This window comes from Atractosteus spatula, chromosome 5 (assembly GCF_055471065.1).
Source record: "Atractosteus spatula isolate fAtrSpa1 chromosome 5, fAtrSpa1.hap1, whole genome shotgun sequence".
Lineage (NCBI taxonomy): Eukaryota > Metazoa > Chordata > Actinopteri > Semionotiformes > Lepisosteidae > Atractosteus > Atractosteus spatula.
The window spans coordinates 43,874,850-43,887,692 of record NC_142710.1 but is presented as its reverse complement, the minus strand read 5'-3'; the positions used below and the strand labels follow the sequence as shown (position 1 = coordinate 43,887,692).

The window sequence follows — 12,843 nt, the reverse complement described above, 5'->3', positions numbered from 1 at the left end:
GCCATCGCTTGTAGGTCAGAGGGTTGCAATTCTGAATGGCTAGTGAGCCCCTTTCATGGAATTACTCCTGATGAAGAACTAACCCTGAAAAAACATAAAAGCAGATGGAAAGATCATTATAAAAATGCTAAATTAATTCAAAAACTTTTCCAGGTGAAATTACTAAGCAGATCCTTAGTAGGATCTGGTCAAAAACAAATTTGTTTTTGGTTGGGGAGCAAAAAACAGTTATTTATGGGACTGGCTTCATTAGAGACAGGAGGATGGGGCACACAATTCAGGTGAGGCCATTGTATGCCTGCAGTCCAATCCCTTGTTAAATTATTGACTACTGTATGGTGTACTGTGCTTAAGACTTAAGACAGTGCAGTAAAGCACAGTAAGAATGACACGAGCCTCAAGAGATCATTCAAACTAGACCAAAAGAAAAATGGCAAATAATGCACAACTTAACCTTGGTAAGCTGCTGTGCATGGAATATGATGAATGCTTGATAAACCATAGTCGAGTCGTGCTGCTGACATCCCCCTCCAAGGGAGACAGAGTCAAGTTCCAGTGCTTGATTAGTTCTAGAAATTCAATAAAGTCAGGACAGTTTTAGAAAAATTCCAGGGACTCAGTTCCATTATTCTGTCTGAAAAGTCCTTGCCTCAGACCTTTATGTCAAGGTTGATTTTGAAGGAAATCTTTTCTTTTTCTATGTAAATGAGTCTGGTGAAGGACTGTTGTACAGCACAGCTCAAGGCTCAGGTGAGTGAAGTGTCTGAAGGACTGTGTTGGACAGTAACCCCAGGCTCTGACCTATGTTTCAGGGTCTTTCTGAAGGAGTTTGCTCTAATGGGAGAGACACAGGAGAGAGAGAGAGTGCTGTCCCACTTCTCCAGGAGATACCACTACTGCAACCCCAACACCATACCGTCTGAAGGTAAGCAACAGCCCCATGACTGTGGGTGTCTTTGCATTCTTGTCAATGTCCTTCAGATCACTACATATTACAATTAGCAACTCCAGAAGAGGGAAAGTTTCCATTTTTCACTGAGTGGCGAGAATATCGTCTGCATGACCTTGTGCATCAGGACCCATGAGATACAGCACTAACAGAGAGTATTTTGTTTGTGTCTTCTGTTTTGTGTTTGGTGTTGTGTTCCAAGACTATTTCCAGTGTGTTAAAACTGCTCATTACACTGTACACTCTGTTCTTGAGATACACCTGTACACATACATTTGTACAACGACATACTGTACAAACTGGTTCCCATAAAAAATAAGGATAGAATGCCAAATAGTGGCATTGAACTGGGATTTGCTGTTGTTGCTCTAATTGTGCAAACTAAAATGCTGTGTCCCTTTCCATCCTGATATAAATCTAAATTTCCCACAGATTTAACAGCTGTAATAGGTACGGTAGACTATGGATATCTGCAACAGTATTATTAATTTAGCAGGTACCCTTACTGGTCTAGAAACTTTACATTATGTGTAACTGCAAGAAACAATAATTCAGGTACAATAAGGTAAATAAATTGATTAAATGACAATGAGATTAGTACAAAATAGACGAGCATTTGCTCATGAAGAAATAGTAAAAACAGAGTGTCCAGATGCAGTGGGCACAGAGCAGTAATGTAAACATCCTTTACTTATATACTGTAGTATAGGGTGTACAGTGAGTAAGTGCTACTAGGAAATTACACTACCAGTTTCAGAATTAAGATTTGATTTGATTTGATTTGATCAGTGCAATACAGTGTAAGAATTATTGAAAGATGTGCTTGAGAGGAGAAGTCACGGGTACAGTATAGTCTTGACAGGTGAATCTAGAGCAGGAGCTGAAAGGTGGTCTGGGACTGAGCAGCTTTGTTGTCTGTGGGCAGTTCATTCCACTGAACAGGCTGTGAAAGAGTAGTACAGAGAGAGGGTAAAGAAGTCTGATGCATAGAGGTCCTGAGGGAATATGGGGAGAGACTGATGGTGGTTGTGGAGACAGCTGAGGCAACACTAAGAAGCCAGAGGAGGCACTGGAAGAATGCAGTATAAAGAGAACAGTGAAGATAAGGGGAGCTGAATTCAAGATGAGTTGGAGTGGGTGGAAGGCTTTGGCAGCGTGTCAAGCTAAGTGGTAGTTAGAGTTGTCTGGTGAGAAATTCCCAAGGCCTGGAATAGGAGTTGTTTACAATAACTGGTAAGAAACTGGTGGATTCTGTGAATGTTGTTAAAGGTGAGAAACCAGAAACATGTCTGAGAAGAAGTGTTGGGAGTAGTAGAGAGAGGGGCCAAATGACACAAGGTGTCCTTGACAGAGGAGGGGTGGGACAGAGTCAAAATACATGAAAGGATCCATAGAGGGGGAGGGAGAGGAAGACAAAAAAGGACGTCAGACTGAGAGTGGTTGGGTTTAAGATGATGGAAGAGCTCCCAGGAGATGATGACTGTGAGACAAAGTAAACATGAATATCAGTAGGAGGAGAAGAAAGGAAGATTTCAGCGTCATCAGCATAAAAATGTTACAAAAAGCATGCACATGAGAGGAGATGGAGAGAGAATAGGAGAGGACCCAGCACAAGACCTTAGGGAACATCACTGAGGTGAGACCTGCAGTGTCAGTGAGATCAAGAAGGATTAAGACAAACAAGGCAGAGACATCTTTAGAACCTGAAACAATATGACACTTTACTGAAGCTGGCCTTGTTTAAAAGTGGTATTCTGACCTCTTGGTTGTCATCATTGTCAATGGTGTGTCTCTTTTTCAGACAGTGTCCACACCCTGACCTGTGCTCTGATGCTGCTCAACACAGACCTGCATGGCCATGTGAGTGTTTTGGGCATTGAGAAGAGTAATTATGGAAGAGCATTGTTGCCACTAAGGGAAAAAAAACAAATTCACCCCCTTATCTCGTAATTACCAGATAGCAATGCTTACGTCAGTGTATGTATACACGTTGTGCACTGAACGCATGTAGAAGCTACAGTGAACTTGGCTGGCACATTTGGTTTGGTTTAATGATTGTGTCCAGTGCTGCAGAATTTGTACAGATTTCGACTGGGGTTCAGTCATAATGAAAACGTGCAATTTTTAGCAAATAGGAACAGAATCATTACAAGCATGAGGACCAGTTTTGTGGGATTTAGAGATCAAAGCAATGATGGTTCAGTTATGAACAGTTACATGTGCAATCATTTCCACTGCTTAAAACTGTAAGTCCGCACGTAGCGATATACAGTAGGTATTGTAACGGACACAGACGACATTACAGGTTGTGCGAGCCAGTTGCCAGCATGGTGACATCACTGCCCTTCCCTGTGAGGTTGTGAGATCTCCCTAGCTCAGCTGGCTGGTTCCCTGATGAGTGACGCCGGAGACCTGGGTTTGAGCCCCAGCGGTGCAGGGTCAACCTGAGGCAGGAGCCACGATGGCATAAACCCACGAGAACCCATGAGCGCTGTAGTATTAAAGGAATAAATTAAAGGTTTATTCCATGTTGAAAAGAGAAGAAAAGAAACACAATGTTTTGGTTGTGAGGGCTTCACAGCCGAAATGTTGTTACTTTTTTTCTCTTTTCAGCATGGAATAAATAAAGAGAAAAAGAAAGTAACAACATTTCAGCTGTGAAGCCCTCACAACCAAAACATTGTGTTTCTTTTCTTCTCTTTTCAACATGGAATAAACCTTTAACGCGTTCCTTTGCAGCCTACGCATGTTGACATAGCTACCTACTTGATATAGGTCTTATACAACAATTGTGCTATCGCATGAGTACGCAAGAATTATTAAGTCATAATTGCGAGATACGTTTCTCGTAATTATGACATAAGGGTGAGGATTTTTTTTCTTGGTTGCAGCAATGCGCTTCCATAATGAATGGATGAGAGTTAAATCTACCAAGTTTTAGCTCTGTGTGTGAGTGTGTGCAGATATTAGTGAAAACAGACACAGTGAGGACGAATGAAACAGTCTTCACCGGTCAAATTATATTTTTGCAAACAAAATAGTTTGTTCATAAAAATCCCAAACTATTTGTTGTTTCTGTTTTCACACCTTATGTAGAATAGCAAATGAAAACAGAATGAGACTATAACTGAGACTATAACTGAGACTATACAGGTATAAACTGTGTATGAGAGATGAGAGGGATACTGAGCTAAAAGATGAGAAGAAAAAAGGGACACTTAGCTGACTGAGAGACGAGAGGGACACAGAGCTAACTTAGAGAGTAGAGGGACACTGAGCTGACTGAGAGAGAAAAAAAGGACAATGAAATAAGTGAGAAATGAGAGAGACACAGAGCTAACTAAGAGGAGAGGGACACAGAGTTAACTGAAAGAGGAGAGAAAAGAGGGACACTAAGCTAACCGAGAGAGGAAAGGGACACTGAGCTAACTGAGAGAGGAGAGGGACACTGAGTTAAGTGAGAGAGGAGAGGGACATACAGTACAGCTAACTGAGAGGAGAAGGACACAGAACTAACTGAGAGAGGAGAAGGACACTGAGTTAAGTTAGAGAGTAGAGGGACACTGAGCTGACTGAGAGAGGAGAAGGACACTGAGTTAAGTGAGAGAGGAGAGGGACACTGAGTTAAGTGAGAGATGAGAGGGACACTGAGCTAACAGAGAGGAGAAGGACACAGATCTAACTGAGAGAGGAGAGGGACACAGATCTAACTGAGAGAGGAGAGGGACAGCTGACTGAGAGAGGAGAAGGACACTGAGCTAAGTGAGACAGTAGAGGGACACTGAGCTGACTGAGAGAGGAGAAGGACACTGAGCTACAGTAACTGAGAGAGGAGCGGGACATACAGCTAACTGAGAGAGGAGAGGGACACTGAGCTGACTGAGAGAGGAAAAGAACACTGGGTTAAGTGAGAGATGACAGGGACACTGAGCTAACAGAGATGAGAAGGACACAGAGCTAACAGAGAGAGGAGACGGACACATCTAACTGAGAGAGAAGAAGGACACTGAGTTAAGTGAGAGAGTAGAGGGACACTGAGCTGACTGAGAGAGGAGAAGGACACTGAGCTGACTGAGAAAGGAGAAGGACACTGAGTTAAGTGAGAGAGGAGAGAGACACTGAGCACCAGTAACTGAGAGAGGAGCGGGACATACAGCTAAGTGAGAGAGGAGAGGGACACTGAGCTAACTGAGAGAGGAGAGGAACTCTAAGTTGGGCTCCTCTGCTCCTGTACAGCTGTTTTCAGTGCAGCCAGGCTGGACTTGAGCTGGGCTCCTGAACATAGGTTCTGTGTTTCAAAGTAGCATTAGAACTTTCAGCATGGAAGCAGTGCTGTATATGACCAGAAGATCACCCCTGTAGTTGTACACCTGGTATGTATGACAGAATCTCTGGTCCTTGGCAACATGTCTCCTGCAGAGATCAGTCCGGAATGTCTGGAATAAAGCCTTATGCCAATGCAATAACATTCTAAGAAGCCATTGAATGGCATCATAGTTGAAAGAGTAAGAAAGTCATCTTGGTCAATCTATAAAATGAAGGGATACTAGAAAGGTCTTTTACAAAGAAGGATCTCGAGGGCAGTATCCGTGACATGTTGCTCTCTGCTTCTACTCCCTCAGAACGTTGGCAAGCGGATGTCATGCATGCAGTTCATTGGGAACCTGGAGGGTCTGAACGACGGACAGGACTTCCCCAAGGATCTGCTCAAGGTCAGTCCTGGAGTGGAACTCTCATATTGAAAGAACAAGTTTCTGCAATTCATTATATGGGAAAAGCTACCATCATAGGCATATTGACTATAAGTGTAATTCAGGACCCTATGCAGTTGCTAAAATCCGTAAGTAAGTGGAGAAGGACATCAGGAAAAGGTACAGCAGGATTAGGACGGGTTGACAGACAGGGGGCAGTGACGGCGGTGATCTGGTGCTCGGGGGGCGTGGGAAACGCGAACAATCCTGACAGTCCTGAGACAGACAGGGATAAAATCTGGAACGGGATCCGGAACAGGAACAAGGAGTTAAAACAGAGTGTCGAGGCCAGGCGCTCCGAGCCTCGGACTCAGACAGTCAGAATGCCAGGGAATAAGGCCTGCCCTCAGGCTGTCCGCGAGCCTGGGAAATAGGCCAGCCTTGTGGTGTCCATCTTCCAATGCTGAGCCAGGAATAGCTAGAGCGCCAGGCTTAAATAATGAGACAAAACAGGGAGCACGTAATCAACTAAAATACATGTGACAGAGGAGTCTGAAAGCACAGAAAATACAACATTCATACACCTTCCATTGAGCGATTGCTAGATAAGTTCCTGAGGGTGCACACTCAGGGCTTGACTAGTAAGTAGTGACTAGTAACTGCTATTACTTAATTTCATATACATTCATGTACATAAACATACCTAATTTCACATACATTCAAATACTTAAACACAGGTATGAGTGAGTATTGTGGTGTGAATGGAGAGCGCTCTCAAAATGGATGTTACTCACTGTTTGTTTGGTGTCAGTGCTTCTGGGGTGAGTCAGCCTATGGTGGCCTCAAAAGGCCAAACCTAACCCCAGTTCTCAAGGGTTATTTATGGAAAGGGGAAAAACCACTTTGAATTAGAGAAATGATTTGTTCCAGAGGGGGAGGGGATTACATGCTATCTAAGCTGGCTCCTCAGCCTAAGAGTTTGGTTGGTTGTTGGTGGTTAGGTAGTGTCATATTGAGAGAGAGAGGGAGAAGGAGAGGGAGGACCTACTTTGGCCTTGCTCAGGCCATTGTGTGACAATACGAAAGGGTCGGAGTGCCCTTAAGAGGAGGGATGACAATCGTGACAGTAAAGCCTTTATTAACCTAAGTGATGAAACATAAACTACTATATGCATTACATTATACCTCTTATCTTCAAATTGCAAAGCACTTTATATTTCTGCATCATAAGATTCCACAGTTAATGGTATAACACATCAACCCTTGCTACCCATAAGTAGAAACTGCCATTGTGAAATATGATTGTCACCACCAGACATGTTATTTAAGCCTGTTTTTTGTAAGTGGTGCATTGTCAGTCTGGACAATACACTGGTGTTTTGTATGACCTTAATTACACTGAAGTGCCTGAGATTTCCTGGGTAGTAGTTTCCATGGTGGTGGAACAAGAAGCCACCTTAACACTATTAACACTTTAAAACAAATTACTCAATAAAGTGATAAACTGGGATGATTTGCATGTACCAAACTGTATCAACATAAGAGAGCCTGGTAGCAGGGAAAGTTTTCTAATTTTCTCTGTGCACCATGACAGCTGTAGATAGCACAGTTTGGAAAAACTTACCTGTAAACCATGTGTCCAGTGAGCGAGAGTCTTGGGGTTTACAGCCGTGTGACTGGGCTAGATTGTGACATTTGTGTCTGAGAGAAAGGAACAGGTGCCTGGAAAGCATACAGAGAGCTGTATGGTTAGCATGTAGAAGAGAGCTGGGAGAGATTACAGTTTGAGCTTATCAAAGAAAGCTGAGCATACAGGTGTGAAAGCTATGTGGTCTCCTCTTAATTGCAGTACTCTATGCCTCTGATTTGGCTGAGAGGTTCCCAGGATTCTGTGTTTTTAATAAAATGCAAATATTTTATCTATTTAAACCCTGATATTTTAAAGTTTAACACTTAAAATTCATATGTTCATGGCACAATGACAAGCAGGAAATCGGAGCAGTCACCAACATTACAGCATCTGCTGCATCATTAGAGATATGCAAAATGATTATTCAAATTTATTTTGCAAGGATGAGTTGAAATGATTGACCTGCTATAGTTTATATTTATTTCACTTCTGTAACAAGGTACAAAATCCTGTTTTAAATTAAAAATGTTTTTGTTTATAATTAGAACAGACAAAATCTAAGAATTACCTTTTTCTGTCTCTTCAACTGAATTGGATTGTCATTTCATCCTACAGAGTGTGATTATTCCACAGAAAGGGTGCTAGCTGCTCCTCAGTTTTAAGTGCTAAAAATTCATTGCAACACCTTTCCTTCACTGCTCCATCCCAGCTATGGGCACTGCATTGTTCTGTTCTGTTAGATAGCTTGACTGATATCATGCAGAGCATGATGTACAGTAGATGCTCATGCAACATGGTGACAGTTGGACCCCTGGCAGCTGGAAATGCGGAAGACATGGAGAGCTACAGAGTGTTTTGGAAGATCGGTGGGTGTTTTAGTCAGGCTAGCTTCTGTGCTCATGATCACCACAGTGAGAGAACACAGAAGGAAGAGACTGATTCGCTGGAAATTGTCCTTTATTTATTCATGAGATGAATCCAGGCAAATGTTACAGCAGTTCTTTGTAGCATTCTCCCACTCCAACTCCTTCTCCTTCTCTCTCTTCTTCCCTGTAGCTACCTCTCTTTGTCCCTCTCTCATCTACATCCACTTTCCTCGTTCTTCTCCTTCCTCTCTGTCACTGCTGGGTCCCCATGTTGCGCCACCATTTTCCCCCTCCTCAATGTTCTGCCATTCTCTCTCCCTCCCTCCATATTGCCTGCAGTCATTCTCTGACATCCATTTTGTACCTCGCTGTGAACTCTCGCCCTTCACCCATCCACATATCTCCGTACTGTATATCAACAGCAAAAACAGTGAAAAAACATATAGATCTGGTATCATACAGTACATCGCCGGCAGAGCTGAGGCTGTGCTTTGGAAATTAAAATGGAATATTCATAGCATAAAAATGCATTCTTATTAATTCTCTGTAAATCTCCATCTCTCTCTCCCCTGTTTGATATTCTGTGCATGTTGTTGGCAGTTGAATTCAATTAATGTGCAGCAGTGAATGTCAGAGGCAGCCCCTAGTGTCTTTGGCTCTGTTTTCCATTCTCTCTCCCTCCCTCGCACTTCCTGTCTGAATGCAGGCGCAATTCTTTTTGGTCATGGGTCTCTCAAAGTGAATAATGGCAATGGGTGTCACCCTTTCCTTGTGACAGAAGCACTGACAGTGGCTGGTGACTGGAGTGAAAGGAGAAGGCTGTAGCTCAGAAAGCTGAGAATGGGCTTGATGTGTAAGGAGCCAAGAACCCCTAACTGTCAATGTCTGTCAGATTGCCTCACGTTCTCCCCTTTCAGACTGGCATTTTCCTTTAAAGTCCCTATTCCATAGTTCCCAGTGCACTGCTTCTCTAGCTGTGGTTTAACGGATCCAGTCTATAGATAGTGCATTTATCAGCATTTCTGCTGCAAGACAGATAGGTCTGAGTATGAAACTGTAGAGGCTGCTTGTCATTACCCCACTTCTCTTCCCTTTCGTATTCTAAGAACACTTTCTCTTTTATTTTTTCTTAAAAGGGTCTTTTATTTGTTGATTATTTCTTTCCATTTTGAAAAAAGTGCAGTTTGAACTCATTCAAACCATTATCCTTAAGTAAAGATAGCTGGAGTGCATTGATCAGCCCGAGTAAGACAGAAATTGCTGTCTGTGGCTACTGAGTTTGACTTTATACTATATGTTCCTTGAAAAGTAAATTTCAGAAAAGTGATGTGTAGGGTTGTCCAGTTTAGGAGCAACAGACAAAAGCATTAAAAACATAACCAATGAGTTTTAGAATCAATAACAATTCTTGCTTTATTAATGCCGCTCACTATATACTATGGGTGTATAGAAAGAGCTGATGCCATTTAATTCCTTGTGCAATGATCTTTCCTGCAAAGTGTTGTTGCAATTGTAATTTGCATCAGTAATATTTTTTACCCATTGTTAGAAGTGTGCAAGAATTTCATTATTTGATCATAGACCTCTGTGTAAATGATATGTTACGTTACAATGTGCCTACTACAATGACAGCCAGCATCTTTGTAATAACAATGGAGGATATTATGAAACAATGCTCATCTAGTGTATGTGGGAGAGTCCTGGCATTGTGTCTGTGGGGCATTGTAGACCTGGTGCCTGTGAGTCAGTTCTGCCCTAGTATCTGTGAGGTAGAGCTTACCTGTTGTCAATGAGGCAGTGCTGGTCTGGTGTTTGTGAGGCAGTGATGGTCTGGTGTGTGTAAGGCAGTGTTGATCTGGTGTCTGTAAGGCAGTGTTGGCCCTGTGTCTGTGAGGTAGTCTTGGCCTGGTGTCTGTGAAGCAGTTCTTACCTGGTGAATGTGAGGCAGTGTTGGCCCTGTGTCTGTGAGGTAGTCTTGGTCTGGTGTCTGTGAAGCAGTTCTTACCTGGTGAATGTGACACACTACTTGCCTGGAGAATGTGAGTGTTTGCCTGCTGTCCCTTGGGCAGTGTTGCTGTGATGTCTGTGAGGCAATGTTGGCCTTGTGTCTGTGAGGAAGTGTTGGCCTGATGTCTGTGAGGCATTGTTGGTCTGGTGTTTGTGAGACAGTGTTGGCCTGTTGTCTGTGAGGCAGTGTTGGCCTGTTGTCTATGAGGCAGTGTTGGTCTGGTCTAGTTGAGGTAGAGTTGGCCTTGTGCCTTGTATCAGTGAGGTAATGATGGTCTGGTGTGTTGTGAGGCAGTGTTGGCCTGGTGTCTGTGAGGCAGTGTTGGCTTGGTATCTGTGAGGCAGGTTTTGGCCTCATGTCTGTGAGGCAGTGCTGGACTGGTGAATGTAAAGCAATTGTGGCCTGGTGTCTGTGAGGCAATGCTTGCCTGCTGAATGTGAGGTAATTGTGGCCTAGTGTCTGTGAGGCAGTGTTTGTCTGATGTCTGTTAGACAGTGATTGCCTGGTGAAGGTGAGGCAGTGTTGGTCTGGTCTACTTAAGGTAGAGTTGGCCTTGTGTGTGAAGCTATGTTGGCCTGTTGTCTGTGAGGCAGTGTTGGTCTGATATCTTTGAGGTAGTATTGGCTGGGTGTCTGTCAGGCAAGTTTGGTCTTGTGTCTATGAGTCTTTGTTAGTCTGGCATCTGTGGGTAGTGTTGGTCCGGTTTCTGGGAGGCAGTTGTTCCATGACGAATGTGAGGCAGTGATTGTCTGGTGTCTGTGAGGCTGGTCTGGTGAGTGTAATGCAGAGTTGAACAGGTGTCTGTGAGGCAGTGCTAGCCTGTTGAATGTGAAGCATTTGTGGCCTGGTGTCAGTAAGGTAGTGCTGTCCTGGTGTCTGTGAGGCAGTGTTGGCCTGGTGTCTGTGAGGCAGTGTTGGCCTCGTGTCTGTGAGGCAGTGTTGGTGTGATGTTTGTGAGGCAGTGTTGGTCTGGTGTCTGTGAGGCAGTGTTGGTCTGATGTATGTGAGGCAATATTGGCTGGGTGTCTGTCAGGCAATGTTGGTCTTGTATCTATGAGTCTTTGTTAGCCTGGCATCTGTGAGGTGTTGGTCTGATGTGTGTGAGGCAGTGCTGCACTTGTGTCTGTGAGGCAGTGCTGGCCTTATGTGTGTAAGACAGTTTTGTCCTGGTATTTTGTTAGGCAGTTTTGGTCACGTGTCCTTGAGACAGTGTTGGTCTGGGTTTTGTAAGGTAGTGTTGGTTTGGTGTTCTTGAGGTATTGTTGGCCTAGTGTGTATGAGGCAGTGCTGGTCTGTTCTGGTCTAGTGTCTTTCAGTCAATCTTGACATAGTATCTGTGAGGCAGTGTTGGTCTGATGTCTGTAAGGCAGTTGTGGCCTGATGTCAGTGAAGCAGTACTGCCCTTGTGTCTATGAGGTATTGCTTGACTGGAGAATGTGAGACAGTGTTGGCCTGCTGTCTGTGAGGCAGTGTTGGTTTGATGTCTGTGACGCAATTGTTGCGTGGTAAATGTGAGGCAGTATTTGCCTTGTTTCTGTGAGACAGTGCTGGCATGATGTGTGTGAGGCAGTGCTGGCCTCGTCTCTGTGAGACAGTGCTGATCTGGTGTTTGTCAAGCAGTTTTGGTCTGTTGTCCTTGAAGTATTGTTGGCCTAGTGTCTGTTAGCCAATGTTGGTCTGATGTCTGTGTGACAGTGTTGGCCTGGTGTCAGAGAGGCAGTGCAGTCCTTGTGTCTGTGAGGCAGTGCTCGTCTGGTGTCTGTGAGGCAGTGTTGGCCAGATGTTTGTAAGTCAGTGTTGGTCTGGTGTCGCTGAGACAGTTTTGCCCTTTTGTCTGTCAGGCTGTGCTAACCTGGAACCTGTAAGGCAGTACTGGTCTGATATAACTGATGCAGTGCTGTCCTGGTGTCTGTTACGCAGTGCTGGTCTCTTGTTTGTGAGGCAGTGCTATGCTGGTGTCTGTGAGGCGGTTTTGACCTTGTATCTGTGATGCAGTATTGACCTTGTGTCTGTGAATTAGTGCTAGCATGTTGAATGTGAGGCAGTGTTTGTCTGATGTCTGTGAGGCAGTGCTGGCCTGATGTGTGTGAGGCAGTATTGGTCTGGTGTTTGTGAAGCCGTGTTAGTCTGGTGTTCTTGAGGCAGTGTTGGCCCATGTCTGGTCTGGTTTCTGTGAGGCAGTGTTAGCTCTGTGTCTGTGTGGATCTGTGTTTGTCTGGTGTTTTTGAAACAAAACTGACCAGCTGTCTCTGGTGGGCTAGTGTATTGGGAACTGTCAGAGTGTCAGAGCACAGGAAGGATGCTGTGACAGAGCTGTGTTTCTGCACCACAGGGGGCTGCATGGTGACAGCATGCAGACTGAAAGAACCAGGGCAATTTTAAGTAAGACAAGTCAGGAGCTCATTGCTTACATCAGCATTGTGCAGGGTTTGAAGTTTGAGTGCTTTTCCAGAGTTGTATCAATAGAGAAGGAGAGGGATGGAGATTCTCTACTGTAGCTTTTGCAAGGCTTCTTTTCCAAAGAGACATGTCCTGATGTGACAAGTTTTTTATGATACGAAATTTACGCAGATGGAACGCAATACAGTACTCTATGTGCTCTATTAATAGTTGCAGGTAATAAGAACATAAACCATCTATGCTGATTGAATGTCAATATTTTTTATAACCTGTCTAGCCAGAGACTTCGAGAGTTTTCC

At 43.9% G+C, this 12,843-nt stretch overlaps 1 protein-coding gene across 1 annotated transcript in view; it reads left to right on the top strand.

The window, feature by feature from the left end:
- The window catches only part of LOC148835145 (uncharacterized), an 83,648-nt gene that overhangs the window by 47,332 nt on the left and 23,473 nt on the right, over positions 1 to 12,843 (top strand). The window contains exons 8-10 of the mRNA XM_088915346.1: positions 813 to 925; positions 2,751 to 2,809; positions 5,572 to 5,661. Coding sequence (XP_088771472.1) covers positions 813 to 925; positions 2,751 to 2,809; positions 5,572 to 5,661 — 262 coding nt within the window. The remainder of the gene's footprint in view (positions 1 to 812; positions 926 to 2,750; positions 2,810 to 5,571; positions 5,662 to 12,843) is intronic.